Source organism: Phalacrocorax aristotelis, chromosome 11 (assembly GCF_949628215.1).
Source record: "Phalacrocorax aristotelis chromosome 11, bGulAri2.1, whole genome shotgun sequence".
NCBI classification, from domain to species: domain Eukaryota; kingdom Metazoa; phylum Chordata; class Aves; order Suliformes; family Phalacrocoracidae; genus Phalacrocorax; species Phalacrocorax aristotelis.
Window position 1 is genome coordinate 17206001 of NC_134286.1, and position 19034 is coordinate 17225034.

The 19034-nt window shown below is 47.7% G+C and overlaps 3 protein-coding genes and 1 non-coding gene across 4 annotated transcripts; 1 reads left to right on the plus strand and 3 right to left on the minus strand.

The window, feature by feature from the left end:
- Window positions 1-1858: 1858 nt before the first annotated feature.
- RPL39 (ribosomal protein L39) lies at window positions 1859-4436 on the minus strand. Its single transcript, XM_075107150.1, has 3 exons — window positions 4306-4436; window positions 3919-4022; window positions 1859-2205 (listed from the first exon to the last, which is right to left on the minus strand). Exons 1-3 carry the CDS (start codon window positions 4306-4308, stop codon window positions 2157-2159), a joined length of 156 nt encoding a protein of 51 aa, XP_074963251.1. The 5' UTR covers window positions 4309-4436; the 3' UTR covers window positions 1859-2156.
- On the minus strand, window positions 2685-2816 carry LOC142063461 (small nucleolar RNA SNORA69). The gene has a single exon (XR_012662774.1). It is a non-coding gene; the product is annotated as a small nucleolar RNA SNORA69 (small nucleolar RNA).
- Window positions 4437-4466: 30 nt separating the features above from the next.
- On the minus strand, window positions 4467-12571 carry UPF3B (UPF3B regulator of nonsense mediated mRNA decay). The gene is made up of 10 exons (XM_075107148.1): window positions 12320-12571; window positions 12061-12167; window positions 11849-11955; window positions 10228-10326; window positions 9727-9837; window positions 8978-9021; window positions 8121-8309; window positions 7478-7629; window positions 6454-6766; window positions 4467-5552 (listed from the first exon to the last, which is right to left on the minus strand). Exons 1-10 carry the CDS (start codon window positions 12491-12493, stop codon window positions 5406-5408), a joined length of 1443 nt encoding a protein of 480 aa, XP_074963249.1. The 5' UTR covers window positions 12494-12571; the 3' UTR covers window positions 4467-5405.
- A 279-nt stretch (window positions 12572-12850) lies between these two features.
- NDUFA1 (NADH:ubiquinone oxidoreductase subunit A1) lies at window positions 12851-13900 on the plus strand. Its single transcript, XM_075107149.1, has 3 exons — window positions 12851-13041; window positions 13412-13501; window positions 13804-13900. The coding sequence occupies exons 1-3, from the start codon at window positions 12940-12942 to the stop codon at window positions 13822-13824; spliced, it is 213 nt and encodes a 70-aa protein (XP_074963250.1). The 5' UTR covers window positions 12851-12939; the 3' UTR covers window positions 13825-13900.
- The last annotated feature ends 5134 nt before the right edge of the window (window positions 13901-19034 follow it).

Below are 19034 nucleotides of genomic sequence, written 5' to 3' on the forward strand. Positions count from 1 at the left end.
GAATTTTAATGCCAAGGAAATAGATCTATTTACCTTCAACATGAAAAGCAGCAACACAGGTGTGGCAGCCTGAAGCTTCCTCAGGAAGCTGCCACGCAGGAACTGAGCCGCCACAGCAGGCTGAACCCAGAAAGCAGCACCGGAGCACTTTGCAGCCCTTGGCATCAGGATGACCTTTGCCACAGCCGAGAACAGGCTCATGCCTTCAGTTATTTCCTGCTGACCAGAGGATCCATCCCAGGTCTGCGCTGCAGCAGGGAAAGGTGCAGCAGCTGCGCCAGGCTTAGTGCTCAGCTACAGCCTCCTCCTCCACTTCCCCGTGGTAAAAAGGTGATGTTTCACAGGCCCCAGTGGAGAGTGCCGACTACTCTGAGTGTTTAATCCCTTCTTTCCTCTTTCCCCTTTTTAAATAGCTGCTAACTCTTCCTTTGAGCAATATCTTGAGTTACTACCATTCTGCTGAGAATGTTTTAAATTAATCTGCACCTGTGGCCTGCATCAAGACCAACCTGATCAGGCTGTCACAGAGCTCCAAAGCTCAGGAGGAGGTTATTATTCTGGGGAACGTGCAGACATTACATACTACAGTCTGCAAGAGTATTGCATTTTGTAGGAGACAAATCGACCCGCTGCCCTTGCTGTATTCTTCCTGTTCCTCCCTCCTAAGCGAAACTTTCTTTCAACTGATACTCCGCCGCACCTGCTTGCCAGCCAGGATGTTAACTGTGGGCTTGGAGGGCTGCCCTGCCCCACCTCCCACCAAGAGCAGGGGCCAGACCCACCCCGAGTAAGCAGCTGCCACCCTCGGCTTACCACAGGCGCAAGGCTCCCCAGGGGCCACCGGCAGATAGTACAGGCTGGTCTTCAGGGGCAGCCTGGCCCGTACAGTGCTCAGGCGCAGGATGGGTAGCCTCGGTATCAAGTATCACTGTCTACTCTCAGCTCTGTGTTCTCGCTCCCTGGGCAAGTATTTCTATAGTACTTCTGGGGGGAATGTAACATTTCAGCATTTGCCCAGTACCGTAGTGCCATCATTCACTTGCAGTTCAGACACTCTTCCGTTAATTAAAAAAAAAGGCTATCTGACTGACCAACAGGTGTAGCCACACTTCATGCAGCCCACCCTGGATGTTCAGAAGGGTCATGTGGGAGAGAACAGTGGCATCGAGAGCCTGCAGCCGTGACAGAAGGCAGCCACAGGGAACACACACACATCCAACATGTAAGCGTAACGTAAGAGAGGGCAGTAATGGGACAGCAACTTGGCTTAGCAGAAGGTTTTGTCAGTTTGGATCCCCCTCACCTACCACAGCGCACCTCAGGCGGGAAGCCACCTTACACCAGAGGAGCATTTTCAGCGTGCTTTGCTTTCCAGCCCCATAGAATGCATCTAGTGGCTAAACAGGAGCAAATTCTGACAATGCTGCTTACTTTTTAAAGTAATATTTCAAAAATCTACCAGAAATATAATCCAGTGTCTTCTGTGGGGTTAAGTAGTAAGAGGCTGACACTACAGAGTTTATGATCCATAGACCAGCGTGGCTACACAAACTGAGGTTCGCCTTTTTCTAACCTGCCTCTAAAATGCTTGATTTTTTTAACTATTGCAGTTTGTCTAGTAAAAGATTTTCTCCAAATTAACTCCTCTAAAATCAGTTCTGATTTTCACCCCTTTTCTTTAAAAAATTGATACACTTTGTTCTCAAAGGTTTACAGTAAGTGAAAGGGAAGACACGGCCTATCCCTTCTGAAAAGAGCTGACAAGGTTTCTCATGCCAAGTGAGATTATATTAATAACAACATTAGCTTTTATTCTGTTACTATACCACCATATATATGTGAAATAATTTCAACCAAGTCCTTCAGGTCCATATTTATTAGTAAGCCTGTACACTGTCAATACTAATAATGATCTCTGAAAGCAAGAACACTAATAGAACACAGTCTTCATGTTTCAGATGCAAATTACTTCAAGATTTTCCCAGTTAACATCAATAGCCCAGACTAGCTTATAAAAAAACCACACACACACAAATTGGGGATTGCAGTCTGATACTATGGAAGGGATCACTTGGGGGTCGCCGAGCAGCGTCCAGGGTATATCGATCTGACGCATAAAGACAAGTGTTATTAGAGTTCCCAGGAGACTGTCTCTCTTACAAGCCCAGTTTGGTCCTTCTCCAGTGTCTCCTTTTGGAGTTGTACCTAAGACAAAAGCAGCATGAGTTAGCAAAGCGCACATATGTATTTGGAGATCCAAGCAGATGGAAGTCACCTTGAATTAGCTCAATAGTAACAGACTGAAATCTTCCTTATGTGCTATAGCGGCAAGCTATCACCAATAATTAGCCGTGTTCTTTTTTTTTTTTTAATTTCCACCTTTTTTTTTTTTTACTTTCCTCATTCACTAACCAACTGGCACATAACTGCAACAGAATCTAAAACTCAAAGGGAGAAAGATGCCTGCAGAGATGCACCAGCACTGGCATGTGGATACCCTACCTCCTCTTTTGGAGGCAAGACCCGTGATCTTGTATCGATCGTCCAACAACAATGAAAACTGCCTCTTGGAATGTAGTCCATAGCCCAACACAAAAAAATATTATTTTTGTCCAAAATATGAAAGCACAGCAGCATATGGAAAAGGGCCTCTCCCAGGAAAGTATACTCATTTATGAGTATGCACTTGTATATGTTAAGAACGAATGGTTTCACCATTGTATAGGCGAAACCAAAAACAGCATTAACAGAGTTACTCTCAGCAGGAAAATGGCAGTGCTCCCACAGAATGAAGCACTGTAATTGCAGCCTGCTTTAGCACATGGTTTGGATAAAACTGAGGATGGAGGTACCCAAGGGCTGCAAGACAATGATTTTGCCCCATGACAGAGTAGTCCAAAGTACTGCAATTTAGCTAAAACAGAACCCTGTTGTAAATTGGTATCTGGAAGACAAGAATACAGTCTGAAGCACACAACATGGATTTTTCCTACAAAGAAACAAGTTAGGAGAAGTAACAGGAACAGAACCTGACAATTCTGCACTGTTTCACTGCCTGAGCCAGCCACCACCAGTCTCCTAACTACTTAGGACAAAAACTATCTGGGAGAAAGAACCCTGTTTCCTTAAAAAGTCTAGACAAGGGAGTAGATGAGGTAGAAAGCTAGCTGCACAACACGTGTGACTGAACTGTGTTGGTTGAGGCTTTTAAACCAGAGTGCTCAGACATGCGCCACCTTCTGCACGCCTCGCATTTACCTGGTATTACACAGCACACTCTCACTGCATTTTCCCAAATACAGTGCTTGAAAACAAACACTGTAGGCACACAAAAAAGAACTGTTGCAAATCAATTCTGCAGTCACGTGCTAAGGATTTTATGCTATCAGTTTTACCTCCCATACACCCAAAAAGCCTTTTGCTCCCTTATGCACCACCTTCTGTGTCCCTGAACAGCCACACTCAGTAAGGCACCGTTCCTTGAGAATGCAGGGACTCAGAGCACAGCCAGGAGAGAGGGGAAAGGTGTGGGAAGGGGAACGTGAGGAGCAGAGAGGTTACCAGGGCACAAATTCTGGAATAAGTTATCCACACCTGCAGTTCAGGCTTTCAATTTCAATGCATCATCACTGAAAGCTGTAGATACTTGCAGAGCACTGGAACGAACTGAACTACTACAGAGAGGAATGGCATGGAAGCACCACGCTGCCTCGGGAAAACACAAGGGGCCGACAGCAGCCGGTGGAGCTGTGTATCTGCACTAGTACACTTGTACGGTATTCACGGCCATAACACTGAGCTTTTGTTTGCGTAAACGCTTTTACACAACCAGCTTCTGACTTCAGTCCGCGTGGCACACGCAGCCTGATGCAGAGCCAGCGCCGCAGCTCCTCAGAGAGCAACGGCCAACCTTGTTACCTGATCTTATTGCCCGTTTTCATGCGAATCCATTGCGGGATAGGCCGGTTCTGCTTCTGCTTCTTCGCAAGGAAGCGTTTGATCTTGAACGTCTTGTGGGAGGACTGGAAGAGAGAGCAGCCGTTAGTCCCACACGGCGACCCCGGCTCGCAGCCGGCGGAGAGCATCTCCGCCAGGCCCGGGCCGGCCCCGCCGCGGAGCCCCCACAGAGCAAGGCCCTGGCCCCGGCCCCGCCCCGCAAGGCCTCGGCGAGGCGGGGAACAGCAAAGTTGCACCCGGGGCCCTCCCGCCCGCCACCCCGCCTGCCGGGAATCCCGAGCTAGCCCGCGGCGGGGAGAGGGCTCGGGGTGTCGCGGCAGGTCGGCGGATGGCTGCCGATGCTCTCACCATGGCGCGGAGCTGCCCGGCGTCCCGGCGATGGCGGCGGCGGAAGAGGCGGAAGGGGCGGGGGGAAGCGGCGAGAGAGACGGAGTGGAGGGGCCCGGCGGCCACAGCGCCCCCTGGGGGCCCGGCGGGCCCGCCCCGGCGCAGTGAGGGACGGCGGCGGCGCGAGTTTCTGCCAGTTTATTTGAGTTTAGTACAAAAAAAAGCAGCTATGGCTAAAATTCGCTAGCTTAGGAGGAGCTGCTACTGGTGAAGTCTCGTTCTGGGCTGTAAAACAATCCTTCTAGTTATGAGGGAAGATGAAGCAGTACCAAGAGGGCAGGAGTGGAAACATTTCAGACTCTAAGACAGAAGAATTTTGGAAGAGAACAGGATGCTCAAACCAGCGACATTTGATTAAAAATAAGCATTTCAACATAGGTAGACTTTACATAAGAATTTGTCAAGAAGCATTCCAGTATTAAGCCAGCTTATTCATACACTCCAACTCAGTTACTTTATCCAGCGAGCCACTGAAGAGGAAGGTCTCTCCCTCCCTAATGTTATTACTGCCATGCCAGATGCTCTCCTCTCTGCATGCCAGAGGGTTCCTGCTCACCTGTACCTCACCAAGCCCAGCCTGCGCAACTGCCTCAGCGCTAGACAGACATGACTGAGCTATCACTGTCTCAGCAGGGGCACCACACAACACAGCAACACCTGCATTAACTCCAGGCAACTTCAAGCTCACTCTGTTTAAGCACATCAAACACTGGCTCCTATGGCTTTACAGTAAAGCTCTGGCTTTTGATCCAGCTGTCATCTCCTCCTGACCGCATGACTCATTTATTATCACACTTAAGGCCATAAAGTCTTTCTACTTTGCAAAAATTCTCTTCTCTGTTGTAGTTAGATGCTGGGAAAATAAATTCAAATAACTGAAAATACAATGTGAGAACATTTCAAATTCCGAATCTACAACTGAGGTTCTTTAACCAGAAACATCCAACAGCACAATGCCCCCTTTTCTTCCTTTGTTCCTTCTTCGATTCGAAGGCACTTCTGGATTGCGTAGTACATGCTCTTTGGCTGCACAGTCAGAACACATAAGGCTTCCGTGCTAGTCACTCCTCTTCCTTCATATTACTGGTCTCACCCTCCTGTTTCTTATCCGCACCCTGATCTGTGGGCTTTGCAGCACTGTCTTCATACTGACACAATCTGCTTCGGCTTCGCGCTCCTGGCTGGTACAGCTGCATTGCTGGACGATCCTGAAATAAATCAAAACTATTTAGACTCTTTCATAGCCCCATGCTATCATGGTTATTATGGCATCACGTGATACCAGAAATGGCTCCAATTCAAACTTTTCAAGGTGTTCTGAGTTAAATTATTCCACCATGGTGGCCATGTAAATTCAACTGTCTCAAATCAAGGTTGTCTCTGTTGTAAGGCAACATCCCCCTGTTCAAGCCACAAAGAACACCGCACAGTTAAAATTACTTGTAAAGAGTTTCCTTTGAGGTATTTGTAAAGATTTTCCTCTTGAGACGAGTACAGCTCACCCTCTCTCAGAACAAAGGTCAACTTCAAAGCTTCCTCAAAACCTTGAGTTTCATTTGTACCCAAAAATGCCTTAAGTGACATTGAAAACTTGCACACTGATGCTGTGAAACCAGATTTGCAGAGTATATAAAATTAAACTCAAGATGTTATTTCCCAAGTCTACAGGAGATCGCCTGCTATATTCTGCATGTAGCAGTCTTGTCCCTGTTTTACAGGAACCTGTTTGATCACTCTCCCACTTCGATATGTATTTTCAGACATGTATAGCATCAGCAGAGATACTACAGGCAGATTACTGGCGGTCTACCAACACCTTAAAGACACAGCCCATGGCATAAGGCAGCAAGCGAAAGGGATCAGTGTCTTTACAATTTAGCCTGTGGTATCCTGGCTTAACTCTTATACAGCAACAAGAAATACCACAAACAGTTTAGCAAAGCTTAGTGGACAAAGATGCAAGCTTTCTAGCAGCGGCGGAGTTTTGTTACCAGACCAGGGAGAAGTTTCAACAGAGAAACCACATGGTTCTTTCCTTAAAGTGCTTTTACCCTAAAACCCACAAACTGGTCCTATGAATCAACACATGAATTTAAAGAAATCCAGCACCTTGTTTCTGATACGATCCCTTTTAATTGTATCCTCTTTTTTATCCTCTTTGGTTACTTTCTCAGATTTGTCCGTGCTGCTGGTAAAGTCTGTAAGATCACTTTTCTTTCCCTTTTCTCTGAGTAAGTCTCTCTCCTTTTTCACCTCTTCCTCTTTTCTTCTAAAAACCTTCTCTTTCTCAAAGCGCTCTTTCTGCCTCCGACGCTCCTCTTCTTGGCGCCTCAGTTTCTCCCTCTGTGCTCTCTCATATTCTCTGTCTCTTTCAAAATCTCTATCTCGGTCCCTGTAGTCCTTTACACACTCATCTTCTGATCTGTATGAAAACAAAACTGAAAATTAAGCTCAAAAGATTCATCAGACAGAGCTGGGAGATCAATGTAAGACTGGTGTAAATTTGCAATACGAAGCAGACAGACTGGTAGGTTCTAGGGAGCTTTTGGGAAGCTGTAATAACCTGAGTCATGCACGATAACCAGAGATGACACTGACTGCTAGCATTTCCTAGCTTCCTACTCACGTAGCTGGCCAAGTCTCACCTGGTTTTGGAAAAACACCTAGATTTCTCTGTCTCATCTCTACCTCTCCCATGGCAGAACTGAACCTTGCACAGATCACGGAGCTGTTGAGAATGACACTTTCCACTTTGACCTTTTATAAGACTTAAAGGGACTAGTAACTGGAGTACACCTTGCCTCTTGCCATGGTTATAATTCTCTTGTTGCAAGGACAGCTCTCGCAGCCTGTTGTAGGTCACCTACACCTGGGCTTCTTTTGCGGAGTTCCTACAGTGAGGTGTAAAATCATTAAAATTTGTCCACTGGTGAAGAATTGTCAGGTAATTCACACAGCTTTCTGTAATCACGGGGATGGGTGCTGCCACAGAGAACACATCCCATGCCTTCTATCAGAAAAATAATTTGAAAGGAATTTCAAAGCATTGTCACGGCAGAACTGCCTAAGCCTCAGTATGATCAGGAAACAAGGTATATATACATATATATATTTATAGCAAGTACTAGAATACTTTTTCGCCTTCTCTTCTTTTGTCTCCCCATCAGATCGTTTGGCAGATGCACTACTCGCAATTTTTTCCTCCCTCAGAGCCTCTTTTTCCAGTTTCTTGGATTTTTCTTTTTTCTCCAAGTCTTTTTCATCTTTTTCAGGCTTCTTAAGTAGCTACAAAGAAAACAGAAGTCTCAACTAAAAAGCTCAACTCTAATACATATTGTCTGGCACAACACCGAAATTGCATCAAAGGAACCGTAGTCCAGTAAGAAATGAACATTAACGTTACTGCAAATCGTAGTATTTCTAAAAGCTGGAGTGTATGAGTAAGCATAATCCACACAGCAGACTAGGATTTTTCTCCTAAAACAGGCCATTGTAGAAAGCTTAAAATTAGTCTCCATTCCATAGTGAATTCACGGTTCTGTTTACCACAGCATGTACAACAGTCACATGACAAAAGCTTTAAATATTACTATGCAGCATTACAGCGTGTAAACCTTTACAATGCCTAATATTGAATATTACAAAAGAGTGGTAATTTACTAACATCAAACTCACGTGATTCTTCACACAATACTCAAAACACATTTTGAGAGACTGATATACAAATAACAGGGGGAAGGGAGTGTAACAGCTTATAATAAAGAACTGTTCTAGACCTTAATCTTTGGTTCTTCTTTTGATCTGTCTCTTTCTTTTTCTGGGCATCTGTCTACTTTCTTCAGTTTTTCTGCTTCTTTTCTCTTCCTTCTCTCCTCCTCTTTCCATTTTCTTCTTTCCTCTTCCCTTTGTCTTTTTCTTTCCAATTCTCTCCTCCTCCTCTCCTCTCTTTTTTCTTCTCTCAGTCTCTGTGTGTGTAAAAGCAAAGAGAAATAGTCTATTTCCACACTAGAAAACACCCCTTTAAGCCCTGCCAAAGTGATAAAGTATTTCATCACCAAATAACTCACCTCAAACCTGATCCCTATCATAATACAAATAAAAAAAAAGTCCCGTCATCTCTGCTGTTCTGTTGTGAACCTGAACACGTTACAGCAGCATTTAATTTTTTTTTTCCCCTCACTCATAAACCTTGGTTTATACTGTCTTAAAAAACCCAAACACAACACTAGCCTCAGCATTTATCATTCTAGTTTTAATTAGATCTGCCCCATTTGTGATCTCCTCCCCTACTAAGAAATGTTAAAGCAAGAGCACGTTCTAGGAGAAAGATCATCCTCAAGGACCTCAGCCATAACAGCATTAAACGAACACATTAAAATGGAATCTGGTTTGGCAGTGCCACAGAGGTGTTTAGCTGTGACCAGAATACACAGAAAGCACCACCATTCCTACAAAGGCCACCGTTCTAGTAGTTCAAAACACGTGAACCAGATGTTAACAAGGAAGTTGGGTCAAAAGCTTCTTCAAAAGAAAGGGCAGAAACACATCAATATGCACATTGCAATATACGCCCCCATGCTTTAAATGAGCAAGTTGTACTTGCAAGCAAGAATATTCTGCAGATAAGTCTTACCTGCTTATTTTTCAAGAAGTTCAATAAAGGAGTAGTCTTTTTAGCTAGAGAACATATAAAAACAAATGTGAACAATTTGCCTTATCCAATACTACAAGACCTACAACAAAACTGTATGTGAAATGAAGAAGCCCTACGGATTATCCAGCCTATCTCCTCTCACATACCACAACGCTGCAGCGAAACAAGTGTTCCAACCCTACCCCTGAACAGTGGCAAGTATTAGGATTCTATAAACTTCTTTAGGACACTAATATGATATCCAGCACACCTATCTGTAAAAGGATATTCAGTCTGCATTAGGCTTTTCCCAGATTCTCTCACTTTGAAAGAGGTACATGCAACATGCTTAGAAAGAGAGTCCTCTGGTCATTTTTATGGTATTTTACCCAACCACATAACTTGAGCCTGTACAAAACATCACTGCTCACAGCATTCTGCATTAAACACCACTGCATCTCACTGAAAGGCAGCCACTCCACAGCCTAATCTGGCTAACAAACATTTGACTAGCAGCTTAAAACAGGAAAGAAGGTTATCATATAAAACTTAAACCTAGAGAAGAATTTAGAGCATGACAGCAAAACAAAATACACTGAATAATATTAGCCTAAAGGTTTAACAAACACCAAGCAAGCACACAAAAGAATTCAGTCTCCTCAAGGTTGAGAAATCACAGCTTCAAATTACACCACATACATTTTCCTAGAGCACAAAGAAATGTAACTATAGTACATAGATTTCCATACCTATTAGCTCTTTGTTTCTTGCCTCTATTTCCTCCAGCAAAGTTTCAGGAGTGGAGGTTAATTTCTCATCATCTGCACTGTAACTTTCCAAAAATTTCTTGTACTCTGGATCTACAGGGGAGGGGGAAAAGGGCGGGGGGGGGGGGGGGGGGGGGGCGGGAAGAGAAAGAAAAAAAAGGGAAGAAAGAGGTATACTGTAGCATGAAAAGAATTTGCATTGTGCACTGCTGGAAGTCTGGGTTAGATTTACATAACTTGTGTTGTTTATATATCATCTTTTCATAAGTTGGCAGCTCTCAAAATGAGCTGCTGCATTATGTTTGTCTAGGACAACCGTATTTAATAGATTTGCAGCTGACACAGCAGTGCTAATAAGCTTCACACATAAATACGCAAACATTCCATTGATAAACTACAGCGTCACAGTAAAAACACTGTATTCAAAGTACTGCTAGGACTTTGAAGTTGACACATGCAAAGTGAACTAGCTAGCTGTAATACCATCTTCGATAGTTCCAGTTTTGGCATCCTTTTTCTTACTCTTCTTTTTTGCAGCTTTCTGGAAAGGTGCAAACTCAACTATGGCAGCATATTCCTGACCTATTAAGAAGGGAAAAAAATACATTAAAATAGATGATGAAACAGATGTAAAATAAGACTACATTGTCCATGTCTAAAGCAGGAAGATAAGCCTCACAAGAAACATGCAATACTAGAAGAGACTACTTAGACAGCATAAGAAAACTCTTGTATTTTGAAAGCTATTAAAAAAAAAAAACACAAACCACAAACATTTAAAGACAGCAGAATTAATGAACTAAACACTCTCGCTATGTCAACAAAAGAGTAAATTCACAGACTTGCAACAAGGAAACACTAGATGCAAGAATGCCCAGAGCTGTCAGTTCAGCCACCTCAGCTACACCACACAGTATCCTCGTCCTATAGACTGTGTGTTCACTGTGAAGTAGAAGAGAATATTTTAAGATAAGGCAACTGAGGCAAATCTCAATTTTTGGCAAAATACAATAAAATGCAACCAGTTTTATTTTCTGACACGAATGCTACGTTTATGGCTGCATAAATCCAATATTGCTGTTGGGTATGGCACATACAGCGTGCTGTTACTCGGCAAGCCAGCTTATTTCAAAGACCTAGGTGTTATTAGAACCTTGTCATGCAACTCTCCTAAATGAGGGGGAATCTCATGGACAGAGCTTTGTCTCACATAAAACACCCAGCTGGATAAAACGTAAAACGCATGTACTCGAAACAGAGTTCAAGGTGAAACCCTGGGCCTACTGAAGCCAACAGGAACACTCTTTAAATTTGCATATTTAGCAAAAGCTTTAAGGTCTATCGATGACAGACTAACAACTTTTAGTGCTACCCAACATAAGCATTTTGAGGTACGAAGCTTAAAAACACGACATGTACTGAATACCTAATGCGTATTCAGAAAAAAGGCTAGCAGCAACTAAACATTTTGATGTTTAACCAATGAATTAAAATATTTGTTTCCTACAAATTAATGTCTCCAGAGAGCACTTTCACAACTTAAGACTGCAAGGAACAAACAGCTCCTTTACTGAATCAAGAGACTCGCTCAGTTTTAAGTTGGAACAAGTAATAACTGGAATTAAAGACTGGCCAAAAAATAAGTCACATTGTTAGAAGCGTACAGAACAGGCGAGGGGAGTGGCAGAGGGTGGCATCACAAACATCCGCTTTGGTTAGCTTGGACAGCGACACCACCTACTTACTTTGCTTTTCAGACGTTATACTTGAGTACGACAACGCAAGTATTAATCTCAGTAACGCCGCAGTTAGTTTTATATCAATACCACCGCTACCTCAATGTACGCTTAGCTGGGCTTTACACGTAATATATAAAATCAATTTAGAAATATACAAAAATCAATTTAGATTAGTTTTCAAAGAACAAAGAAAAAGGCTTGCGCATCATGGAATGCCACATGACGTTGATTTAAGGCACTAAACCCAAACAAATCACAAGTGGCACGCGAGGCTGCTCACACCGTCCCTCTAAGACTCAACCAGCACGCCGTGCGTGGCAGGAAGGACGTAACCGCAACCGCACAGCCGAGTGCTCATCGCTTGCCTTTGTGGTCAACGAAAACATAGCCGTCAAAGCGATCCCTGAAGAGGACTATGTCTTCCTGGTTTTTAAAGTTGATGTAGGCTCTGGAGAACATGTGCGGGTACAAGCTGCGGGAAGAGAAGAGGGAGAGAGGGAGGCTGACGCCCCTCGGGCCCGGCTGGCGGCAGCGGGGGCTCCGAGAGCCGCCCGGGGGGTCGGTCCGGCGGCCGTACCTGGAGTCGTTGGCGAAGAACTCGAAGTAGTCGTGCTCGGGCAGGGGCTGGAGATGCTCCTCCAGTTGCTCCTTGGTCAGGCTGGGCGGGAGCCGGCGGATCACCACCTGCGGCACGGCGGCGGCGGTCAGGGCGGCGCGGCGGCGGGAGGGAAGGGGGCGGGGGGGCCGCTCCCGCCGCCACCGCCCCCTCCCCGGCCCCCTTCCCGCGCCGGGCCCGTTACCGTGGGGCCCGCACCGAGCGGCACGCAAGGCCCCACCTTGCTGAGCGTCTCCTTCTTGTCCTTAGGTCGCTCCAGGCGGTCGAGCTCGGCGCCGCCGCCCCTGCCATCCGTGCCGGTCCCAGTCCCGGTGCCGGTCCCCAGCAGGGCCCCCGACCCAGCAGCGGGCCCCCGCCGCTCCTTGGGCCTGGCGTTTTCCTTGTCCTCCTTCATCCCGGGCCACAGGACAGCGCCGCGCGCCGCCGCGCCTCTCGCGCGACTGCGCCTTAAAGGGCCACGAACCGCGCCCTCGGCCGGGGCCTCCCCGCCCCGGGCCCCGCTGGACTACAGTTCCCGGCATGCCCCGGGCCCCGCCGGACTACAGTTCCCGGCGTCCTGCGGGACGAGTGGGCCCCGGCGATACCGGTGCCCGGCGAGATCAGCCCCCGGCGCCCGGGCGCGACCACGGCACCATTTCCCGCCTCGGCACTACCGGGGCGCGGCGCCCCAGCGGCGCTGTCTCCACCCGCCTCCCGCCGGTCCCGTTCCGGGCCTGCCTGGGCGGTGAGTGGCGGCGGGGCGCGGGGCAGGGCGGGAAGGCGCGCGGGGCAGGGCGGGAGTGCCCGCAGGCGGCCCGGTGCGGCGGTCCGGGCAGGGCAGGGCACGGCGGCACCGGCAGGATGTGGTACGAGATCCTGCCCGGCATGGCCATCATGGGCATCTGCCTCGCCATTCCCGGCCTCTCCACCATCTACATGCACCGCCGGTGCAACGGCGGCAAGGTCAGCGCAGGGCGGGGCGACCGGACCGACACCCACCACCCCCCCCCCGCACCGCCCCGGCGGCCTCGCCCGCGGCCCGGGACACCCCGGGGATCCCCTTCCCCCTGGGATACCTTCCCTACCAGGCCCCCCTTCCCTTCCCCCGGTCCTCCATCCTTCTGAGATCCCTCCCCCGGGGAGCCCCTTCCCCCTACTTTCCGCTGGATCCCTTCCTTCCCGGGCCCCCTTTTTTCCCCCCCAGGCCCCCATCTGTCTGAGATCCCTCCTCCTGGATCCCTTTCCTCCCGGCCCCCCCCCCCTTTCCTCGGCCCCCCATCCCCCTGAGATGCCTTCCCCAAGCCATAATACGCAGCCCTGTGCACACCCACAGGAGAAGAGGATCGCCCGCTATCCCTACCAGTGGACCCTGATGGAAAGAGACAGGCGGCTGTCGGGTGTCAACAAGTACTACGTCTCCAAGGCAGGTGCTTGGGGCAGGGACCGCCCGGAGGGAAGTGGGAGCTGGGTGCTGTGCCCCCCTCCACCACCCCCAAGCTCTGGGCTGGAGGCTCCCATGGCCTCTGCGGTGGGCATGAGTCACTCTTGGAGCTGTCAGGAGCTCCCTCTACACCTGGCCTGCCTGCAGGGATGTGCATTTTAATTCTTTTTTAATTAGGACTTCAGTACTTAAGCATAGTTTGAAAACCTGCAATTTCAACTATGCCCTCTTGCAAGTCAGTGATGAGAATGGTGCAGATACAGCTGTTACTTTTTATTTTTCAGGGTCTGGAGAACATAGACTAAGGTGGCAGCACTTTGAAGAATCCACATACCGATATAAAATGATCTAACTCATTAATAAAGGTATACATGTATTCAACCCTTGTATCTGTGTTGCTGTGGTGCGTTGACCCTGGCTGGATGCCAGCTGCCCACCAAAGCTGCTCTATCACTCCCCCTCCTCAGCTGGACGGGGAGAGAAAATAAGATTAAAGGCTCATGGGTTGAGATAAGGACAGGGAGGTCACTCAGCAATTACTGTCACAGGCAAAACAGACTCCACTTGGGGAAATGAATTTATTGCAAATCAAATCAGAGTAGGGTAATGAGAAATAAAACCAAATATTAAAAACACCTTCCCCTCACCCCTCCCTTCTTCCTGGGCTCAACTACGCTCCCCCTTTTTTTTTTTCCTACCACCTCCCTGGCCAGCTGTGCAGGGGGATGGGGAGTAGGGGTTGTAGTCAGTCCATCCATGCTGTCTCTGCAGCTCCTTCCTCCCTAGGGGAAGGACTCCTCACGCTCTTCCCCTGCTCCAGTGTGGGGTCCATCCCACAGGAGACAGTCCTCCCATGAACTACTCCAACATGAGCCCTTCCTGCAGGCTGCAGTTCTTCAGGAACTGCTCCAGCTGTGGGTCCCTTCCACAGGGTGCAGCCCTTCAGGAACAGACTGCTACTGCGTGGGTTGCCCACGGAGTCACAAGTCCTGCCAGCAAACCTGTTCCAGCATTGGCTCCTCTCCCCACGGGGCCACAGGTCCTACCAGGAGCCGGCTCCAGCATGGGCTTCCCACAGGGTCACAGCCTCCTTTGGGCATCCACCTGCTCTGGTGTGGGGTCCTCCACAGGCTGCAGGTGGGTATCTGCTCTGCCATTAACCTCCATGGGCTGCAGGGGGGCAGCCTGCCTCACCCTGGTCTTCATCACAAGCTGCAGGGGAATCTCTGCTCCTTTCCCTCCTTCTTCACTGACCTTGGTGTCTGCAGGGTTGGTCCTCTGACATATTCTCACCCCTCTCTCTGCTGCTGTTCCACTGCATTTTTTCCCCCCTCTTCTTAAATACGTTATCCCAGAGGTGCTACCACAGTGGCTGATGGGTTCAGCCTTGGCCAGTGGCGGGTCTGTCTTGGAGCTGGCTGGCACTGGCTCTATCAGACATGGGGGAAGCTTCTGGCATCCTCTCATAGAAGCCACTCCTGCAGCCTCCCACTACCAAAACCTTGCCTCGCAAACCCACTACAGTTGCATATAAGCTTTGGACAGATTTGTTTTCCTCACTTTATGCACTTGATATACGCGCGCAAGGTGTCTGTGAGAGAAAAGGAATGCCAAGAGGACTACCACAAACCTACCTTTATGGATGCATCAGTAATAATAAGTACTAGTGAAATGCAGAAACACAGCAGGACAGATCCTATTTTTACACCAACTTCTGCTGACCTGTAGTTCCCTGTAGCAACCCTGCTGATGGTGCAGCAGCCTGCACAAATAGCCAGTCTCACCTCCTGCAGCTTGCGATTCTTCCCTCCCAGCACAGTAATACTCAGCAGTTTTAACTTACAATACAGCCAAAACCTTCTGCTTCTTCCTAAATCCACTACAGGCAATGACTTTTACTTGTCTGCTTGTCAATGTATGGCAAATGGGAGAGGGAAATGCACATCTTGCGTCAATACAATTAACACTGATTCACTGAGGCACAGGGTATGGAACAACCACAAATAACCACATAGAGTGAACAAGGTGCACAGTCACCTAAATCAGAGAAATACCTGAGAAATTTCCAGTCCTGTGACTGGAAAGTTAAGCTTACTCAGCTGGACAGAGTACTGAAAGAGCAGCTGGGCCAGCAGCAAAATACCCTTTCACTATTCCACAGCAGCGAGAGCTGAGGATGCCCAGCAGCACTAGAAGTAGTTTTCTGCTGACTGTAATCAAGTCTGCTTCTCTGCTCTGCACGAGTGTCTCTGTAACATAATTCTATTTGCTTGTAGCCCTATTGAAAAAGTAATAATATTGCAGAAAAAGAAAATACACTGACATAAACAGAATTCTTCTGGATTTACATCAACACGAATAACAGCAAGGTCAGACACAGAAATTTGCCTCTGTATTCCTCTGCTGATTATTTGGGTTGGGATAAAACATTTCCTATGGTCTATCAGTAGTCCTGAACCGTAACTCATAACCTGTGTCACTAAGCAGGGACAGATACGTCTGACACTTCTCTGTGTTGAGACCCTCTGACATTGTGTTTAGATTAAGTGGTCCAGCTGCTCGTGCTTTCTAGATGTGGTCAGCCTAGGGTTTGGCTCTGACAAGCTTAGTGAGGTCCCAGTTTTCCAAAGGGCTGAAAAGAGCTTGGGAATCAATGAAATACCAGCCCAAAGCACTTACCCCCGGTTAGTCAGCTACAGCGCTGGCTGAAGAGACAGAATAACTAGCAGGAAGAGAGGATCAGGAGGACAAGAAATATGAGAGGGAAAAGATGTGGAGATCAGGACAGGAAGCAGAGGAGGAGACAGGCTTCCAGGGCTCACACTGGCCTCGAGCACCTCCCCCAAACTACACAGACAGCTGAAAAGCAAACTGGGGCTGCTTTAGGCAAGGTTTGCTGTAATCCTTCCAAAAAACAAGGGGCCCTGAACAGCTCTTGTGAGGCTCATCCTGCCCAGGTGAGCATGTCTCCATGGAGAATTTTTGGGCTCAGAAGAGGCCTTTTCTCTTTGACACCATGCCTCGGGCTGTGCTTGCCTGCTCAGCGTGTCCTGAGCAGCAGCTGGAAGAAGCTTCCTCTGTTGCATGAGATGCAAAAACTGAGTGGGCCTCATCTGTCAATCACACAGAGCTCTCCAGGGGTCTGCCCGCCAAGACTTGCCTCCCCAGCGGTTCCAGCACAAGGCCTTCCCCTCAGCTGCTAAGCCATTTTCCTGCCCTCAAATGCTTTCCCATGTCTTGGCATAACTCCCACACCAGGGTCCTCAGGGCTCTTTTCTCCCACCTGTCTTTCAAAGCAGACACCTCTGCTGCAGTTGCTCTTCCCAGTTTTGCTACTGAGGGGATGAAACCAAATGAGGAAAACTCCCCTAAGAAACACAGAACAGAGTGTGCCAACGAGCAAAGTTCCACAGCTCGCTCTCACTCTGCGGTGTTACCTGTTGATATTCATTCTCCCATCTCATACAAACCTAAACCAGCTTCCCATCACTCTCACTACCTCCTTTCACCTTCAAGCAGTAAGCATCTCTATCAGACCACAAGGACTAGGACCTACACTTCCCTCATTTATTCCTCCTGTAGCTGAACCCTTGTAACAGCCCCTTGTCATCCTGGAAGAGCGGCAACTGGGAATTCAGCATCCTGTGATCTGAAAAATATCTCTGGCCTCTCTCATGTAGTGGTCCTTTCCCTCTGAAGGGCTCTGTGTCACTGGCGCTGGTGTTCAGAGCCTACAGCGCCCCTGTGTAATGGGCTGGGCTGAGTCTGTATTTGGCTGAGCACAGAGCCAGAGGCTGGTTTAGTTCCCAAATTGTGGAGACTGGCAGAAACATGACAGAGAATCTGGCAGGATCCCACATCTGCTTTCCTGCTCATACCATCTTCCCCTCCCAAGCAACAGCAATCGCTCTGGGCAGCTGAAAGTGGGGCTGAGCGGAGGCGAGTAGGCTCAGGAGACTGGCCTGCTGCTCTTCATGCTGCCTCAGAACCCCTTTCTAGATCAGCCTGAAATCTGTCACCTGTACAGTAATATGATGCAGCTTAAGAGAAAAAAAAATTGCGCTGAGTAGACTTTTTACCTCCAGAACCTATGCTTACTCATACTGAACCTTAGTTTTCCTACTTACTGGCTATGGATCCCCAAGTAGCAGCCCACAGATGTTGTCATCTAACCCCAGCTGGCAGCTAAGCTCCATGCAGCCGCTCACTCACTTACCCAGCCCTGGTGGGATGGGGGAGAGAATTGCAAATGTAAAAGTGAGTAAACTCATGGGTTGAGATAAAAACAGTAATAATTAAAAAAAGAAATAATAACAAATTATAAGGAAAAAAAATAACCAGGAGAGAGAAAAATAAAAACTAAGACAGACAAGCGATGCAAATGCAAACTTCTTACCACTGAGTTACTGACACCCAGCCAGTCCCTGCACAGCGACCCTCCTGCTAACATCCCCCCGAGCTTTACATGCTGAACATGATGTCATATGGTATGGGACATCCCTGGGGTCAGTTGGGGTCAGCTGTCCTGGCCATGTCCCCTCCCAGCTCCTTGCGTACCCCCAGCCCCTTGCTGGTGGGGTGGGGTGAGGGGCAGAAAAGGCCTTGGGTCTGCGCAAGCCCCGCTCAGCTGGAACGAAAACATCCCTGTGCCATCAACACTGTTTCCAGCACAAATCCAGAAACCAGCCCCATACTAGCTACTGTGAAGAAAATTAACTCTGTCTCAGGCAAAACCAGCACAACAGCTCATAGCCGCTGGTCAGAAATCTTACACCCTAGCACAAGCTTAAAATTATAACATCTGAGTCTTTGCCTTCACAAGAGAATACTCACAGAGGCTTTAAACCGCAAGTCTTCTAATCCATATCAGAAACATACAAATACACAGGTTGTTTTTGAAGAAGTAGATTGCAGCTCTCACCTAAACAAAACGTCTGCTTTTTGAGGTCCTGTATGTGAATTCTGCCCTCTCCTCTCTTGCAGACCTTGCCTGTGGAGGTATTCTTCACTCTGGAGGCCAGCAGGCTGATTCACAGGTAAATGTTATTACTCTTCCATTGCTAAGACACCTCAGGAGGTTCTAGCAAGCTTTTCCATGCCAAAAACAGAGAGCTTGATGTAAATAAGTTTGCTATTATAGCAGAGAGGTTGAAGAAGCTGTCAAAATCTTGCTGCACAAGACCAAATGACCCTGCTTATCATGAGCTTCACTCCACCATGAGCATGGATAGCTACCCGATGAGCACCTGCCTTCTCCATAATGAAGATTTCAATCTACAGAACCATGTATAAAATCCTGGATTTACACAGGTCTAGGTGGTGGTCATCTTTTTTTCAGAAGATAGGCTTGCACTGCAAATAAAGGCCAGCCCTCAGCTGGCCAAAATTAGATTCAATACCATAATATTATTCTTATAACTTACCCTCTTTTTATTCCAGCCTCCAGGCCAGAACAGTGTCAAGTTTAGAGAGAAGTCGCTTAAGGACATCACTGAAAATAAAATAATCCTCACGG